Source organism: Nanorana parkeri, unplaced genomic scaffold (genome assembly GCF_000935625.1).
Source record: "Nanorana parkeri isolate BGI_ZX_2015 unplaced genomic scaffold, ASM93562v1 scaffold3169, whole genome shotgun sequence".
In the NCBI taxonomy this organism is placed as follows: Eukaryota; Metazoa; Chordata; class Amphibia; order Anura; family Dicroglossidae; genus Nanorana; species Nanorana parkeri.
Genome location: NW_017309437.1, coordinates 30,058 through 35,721, shown reverse-complemented (window position 1 = coordinate 35,721; position 5,664 = coordinate 30,058). Strand labels below are relative to the sequence as shown.

Genomic DNA, 5,664 nt, shown 5'->3' with positions numbered 1-5,664 from the left:
CCCTATTCCCCTGCCGGCTAGCTTCTGCAGGCAACAGGTGGATGTAAGCAGACAGGAGCAATAGCAAGACTACTATTGTCTATTTTAATTTGAAATAGCCAGTAGCAGACTTGCTATGGAAACCCCACCCATTGATCAGAGTAGTAGACCTGAAAGAGAAAGTCTCTCAGTTCTGCTCCTCCGCACAGTGGTCGGGTGCAAAAGCCAGCCTGCTAATGGCTATTGCAATTTGAAATAGACAGGGGGTTGGCGTGGGGGGTCAGTGGTCGAGGCTTCGCCCTAGGCAGCAGTGCACCCTAGGCAGCAGTGCACCCTAGGCGGCCGCCTTTTTTGCCTAGTGGCAGCACCAGCCCTGATGAAACGCACAATAAGCAGATTATGTAGTAACTTTGTCACACATTTCAATAGATGACCACAAGCAGAAAACAACTTAACGGAAATCATGAACATGGTTTGGACCAATGAGTGAAAACTGATAACAAAGATAAGCCACCTCCAGGGGAGACAATACCATTCCCATTCCCTAACTGACCCACCCCACCTTTAAAGCTGAAGTTGAAGCTGATTTATATTTGACCTTTCTTGGTTCTATGACTATGGCTCCTGCTGTTCTTTTCCCCTTTCCTCACTTCCAGTTATACTTCTGCTACCACCCTTCATTACTTATAGGAACATTTAGCCTTCCATCCTGTTGACTATACTCCATTGCTTCCTTACTTCTATTCAGTCCCAGGATACAAATCTGATCTGTAAATCTCACAGTGAGACAATGCTCCTGGGAGTGAAAACTTCTCTGCTGCATAGTTATCGAGAGCCTGATACAGATACTGGAGCATATCTGGTTGTATTTAGGAAAACCCCCTGTGGGGGAATACTGTGCATTCCTAATACCCGTCTTCTGCTGAAAAACAAAAACATATTGACTCAGAGCATTTCTTTAGCTATCAGACAGCTGCCTGCAGAGCTCACCCCGTGCAAGAGATTGGCTTCGGCGCCTCCTGGAAGTTTGGTGGATGAAAGATAAATCCGGAATGAATGACAAAAATTGCCCCAATTAGAATGTCACCAAATTGTGAGAAGGTTTCCATCAGCCAATCCTGGGGACTGCAGCGGGGACCAGACTGACCCTCATCCAACCATGAGAGGAGGAGGAAGACCTGCAGGAGTGTCCTTTTCATGGCCATTCCTGTGATCTACAGTTGCAAACTTTTCGGAGGGTGCTCGACCAGTCCAACTAGAAGATAAGGGGTCAGAGGTTACAGTATTATCTGGATTAAAGTCTTAGTCCACCTAGAATGCTTTGGTGGTAGATTCTGGAGAGTCAAACTACCTCATGGTTTCTTACACCAGGACATGATGAGGTCTCTATGCTGAGTTCCAGGATCTGAACACCTGCTGCAGGTATTAAATAAAACCTTCACAAGACTCCCTCATATTATATGACAGCTTTCTGGTGTTTATTGACCGTTTCACTGTCCAATGAAGTCCAATATGTCCCCCTGCACTCCTCACAGCGTCTCCGGCCCGAATCACAATAATGGTGCTTGCAGTGATACTCATGGATTGCGCCGTGCACATCAAACAGCAAATGAACAAAATATGCAAATGATAAAGTCCATTTAATCGGACAAATCATCCCACATGTTGCAATAATTATAACTGACGTTTCGGGGGCCACGCGGGGACCCTTCATCAGGGCAACAATGTAACATTGAGACAACCTCAGTGGCCAGTAAAGGCACTTTCAGTGGACAGAGGAATGACAGCTGGTGAAATCAGGAAATGGTAGGTGACAAAGTAGAAATAAATTAGAGAGGGGCACAGAAGAGGATTGTTGGTTAACAAAATGTTTCCCCGAAAATAAGACCTATTACTATTTTTGGGAATTGATAAAATATAAGACCTACCTTGAAAATAAGACCTAGTTGTGACCATTCCCAGGGCCGGTGATGGCATAAGGGGGAACTTGAAGAGCCGCGGGAGAGAATCAGCGGTGCCAATGAAGCCGGCGCTAGAGGAAGCGAGGCGGCACCGGAGGGAGCAGAGCCGCACAAGCCGACGCCTCCTCTATAGCGCCGGCTGCTGTCATTGGTGGAGTCATACCAAATGCACTCCGCCTGTGAGGAATCCATAGTGAAACTGCGCTTCGCTCATTCTGGCCAGCGATTGGTTACCAAATTGCTCTTGGAAAGGTACGGCACCCCTGATTGTCCTGATCACCCTAATATTAACTTTGCCATTTTGGATGATTTAATTTGGATTTTCATTAACTTTGGATTGTTGTACATTACAAAAAAAATAAGACCTTCCCACGAAAATAAGACCTAGTGTGTTTTTTTGAGCAAAAAATAAATATAAGAGAGTGTCTTATTTTGGGGGAAACACGGTATTATACATATAACGTTGTCTGCTCTTAGGCGGGACTTACTTTTAAAGTTCCAGTTGGAGTATAGGTTCCCTTCAAGGAAAGTACTTGGAAAATATTGGATTACAGGAAACCTGCACTGATAGAAATGTTTACACTTCTCTTCTATATGATCAGTCTGTATGTTCAGCACTGACCACCTTTGTCATGTGGATAAGTGTAGAAGGATCCAGTGATGTACATGTATGGCGTATCCTCCTCACATGGTATGTATGATATATTATAATGGTTACATTGTCTTCATAAAAGGTTCATATCATGTGCTGCAAACTCCCAGTATACATTGTGTTATGCTGGCAGATAGATAATAAAGACATCATATATACTGTATATTGTATCATGAGAAATACATGCAGCATTCCACAATCAGTCCTGAAATGTCCTCGCTGACAGCACTCTCTTCTATAAATAGAGACGGACGCATTGATTCTTATATGGAACCCAGTGGCAGGGAGCAGGTGAGGTGCCGGCAATCTGTGGATACCAATCTGATATAATTACCGGTTTGGTTGTCTCCTCTGTGGGTCTCGGTGGGGTCATCAAAACCCAACACTTGCCGAGGGAAGTGGAATAGTGATAAATTGTGTGATTACAGGGATAGGAGTCCCGTAATTACAGGTCCGAATCCTTGGTGATCCGGAAAATGGTAAGGTGGATCAGCATGTAAAGAGATCATGAGCTAAGGGGAATTAAATTACCACGTACACGGCCCCATCTGTCCTGTGACTGCTCCGCTGGTAATTATAAGAGGATGGAAAGGAGAAGCCCCTTGTGAACTGGTAATTATATGTCTTCACCCCTGTAATATCTCCTGTGTATGAGCAGTGATCAGCCGAGCTTCTGATGCCTTCCAGAGCTGACATTCTCATTGTGTGTAGGATGTGATATTCCCAGGAGATCCCTCCACAGATGTGCACTAGTCTTCTCTATGGGAGACAGAATCTAAGAGTGGCTAAAGTACCAGATACGCTCATGTTTTATTATGTTGAAAGAATACAATTTGTTCCGTTTCAATAAACTGTCCAGCTGAGGAATTTTTTTTAAACACAAAATTTGGAGTTTGGTTAATAATGAATAAAGTCCAAAATCTGTGGAAGAATAATACGATAATAAAACAATTGGATCCTTCAATTCATTTCCAGATTTTTAACCTATTATAACAAATATAAAACATATTTCTTTTCACTTATCCAGGAAATTCTCCCAGGTTATACACCAAACTGACCTCTTCCATCATGGCAGACATTACACACAGGGCCGGGTTTCCCACAAGGTCAACCAAGGCCCGGCCTTGAGGCAGCAGGGAATAGAGGGGCGGCAGGGGTGTGGAATTCCTATCTCCTGATGCCCGGGGACATGCAGTTCTGGGAGGGTAATTGTTTTCTACATTTTAGCCCGGCTTTGGGCAAGCAGAGCTAAATGTACAGCGGGGGGAGCCGACGCTTGTTTTGTACAAGTGGTCTCGGGGATTTTGCTGAGATCACTTGTATGCAGCCTGCAGGTCTGCCATTCTCCATGGCGGGGGGCGGGGTAGTTGGCCAGATAGGGGGGCGCATTGAGAAACCTGGCCTTGGGGCAGCAGAGAGAGTAAATCAGGCCTTGATTACACACACTGCCCTCCCCCCAATATCCTCCCAATCTAAGCTGGGTCCACTTTTCTAACATTGATACCCATCCTCCAGTGCAGGTGTAGCCAAACTTTGGCCCTCCAGCTGTGATGAAACTACAAATGCCACGAGGCATTGGAAGACTCTGACAGGCATGACTTTTAGAGGCATGATGAAATTTGTAATTTTACCAATGCTGGAGGGTTGAAGTCTGGCTACTCCGGTCTTGAGGACTTACTACTTTATGTAACAGGCCACTCCTCTTTAGGCCCTTCTGCTCTGATTTAGGGATACATCTTCTTTCACAAATGTGATCCCTTCACAAGAGCAGGAATACAAAGCAAAGCTCTATAAAATATAAGAATTATATCTCATTCATTGTAGAGTTATATTTATACAGGAATATATTTATCCAGGTGTTCTCCTCATTTTGCTTCCTGATAAGAACTCTCGATGGTTCCTCTCTGGTCTCAGCAGGATAATATAACATTTCGGCAGGAATATACAGCTCAGCAGTCCTGCACTGGAGGCCAGGATAGCGAATATCTGAACAGCCACAGTGTATTTTCCACTGGTGCTCAGATAGGCCGGGATGAAGGAGATCCAGACGCAGCAGAAGACCAGCATGCTGAAGCTGATCAGTTTGGCCTCGTTGAAGCTTCCCGGGAGGTTCCTCGCCAGGAAAGCCACCAGGAAACTCACCATGGCCAGAAAGCCCATGAACCCCAGAGACATGTAGAAGAATACTTTCTGTCCTTCATTACACTCAAATGTGATCTTATAGTTCTGCGTGTTCAGTGTTGGGAATGGAGGGGACCTGTGAAGCCATAGGGAACAAATACACATCTGAACAACTAAACAAAGTGCTACAACATTACGAGGGATGGTGGGACCGAGCCATTTCCTCAACGGACTGTTCAGCCTGGTGGCTTTAAAGGCGAGGAACACCATGATAGTCTTGGCCAGGACTGAGGAGATGCTGATGGAGAAGGCCACACTGAAGAAGGTTTGTCTCAGGAGACAACTGAATTTGGACGGTTGACCAATGAACACCAGACAGCAGAGGAAGCAGAGAACGAGAGACACCAGGAGGATGAAGCTCAGCTCCCTATTGGTGGCCTTGATGATGGGCGTGTCCTGATCTTTAATGAAGATGATTAAGATGCAGAGTGTGAGGACTGTGAAGATGGCAACCATTATCACCAGAATGATTCCCAATGGTTCATTGTATGAGAGGAACTCTATCACCTTCGGGACACATCTGTCCCTTTCTTCATTGGTCCACTGATCGGAGGGACATCTGGTACACTCATCGGCATCTAAACAAGAATATAAAAATGATTTATTAATACTTATAAACAGGTGATTCCTTCAGTCACTGTACTTACAGAGAATATATGGGCAGTTTATGGCATCAATAATTCTGAGGACATCTATCATTTCTGGATACACCCAGGCCCGGATTCCCCAAAAGGCCACCGAGTTCCGGCCTCGGGGCGGCAGGGCGCAGAGGGGCGGCAGCGTGTGTGGAATCCCACGACGCCCGAAACATGAAGGCGCCGGGCAGTAAGTTGCTTTGGGAAAGCAGAGCTAAATGTATTGTAAGGAAGCCGGCGCTTGTTCGCTCCCACC

General features: G+C 45.5%; 2 protein-coding genes across 2 annotated transcripts in view; both read right to left on the bottom strand.

Annotated features, from left to right (window-relative positions):
* The window catches only part of LOC108802843 (extracellular calcium-sensing receptor-like), a 17,308-nt gene extending 16,124 nt beyond the window's left edge, over positions 1-1,184 (bottom strand). Inside the window, exon 1 of the mRNA XM_018574696.1 lies at positions 970-1,184. Coding sequence (XP_018430198.1) covers positions 970-1,184 — 215 coding nt within the window. The remainder of the gene's footprint in view (positions 1-969) is intronic.
* Positions 1,185-4,440: 3,256 nt separating this feature from the next.
* The window catches only part of LOC108802842, a 12,280-nt gene continuing 11,056 nt past the window's right edge, over positions 4,441-5,664 (bottom strand). Inside the window, exon 6 of the mRNA XM_018574695.1 lies at positions 4,441-5,351. Within this exon, the coding sequence (XP_018430197.1) occupies positions 4,441-5,351 (911 nt within the window). The remainder of the gene's footprint in view (positions 5,352-5,664) is intronic.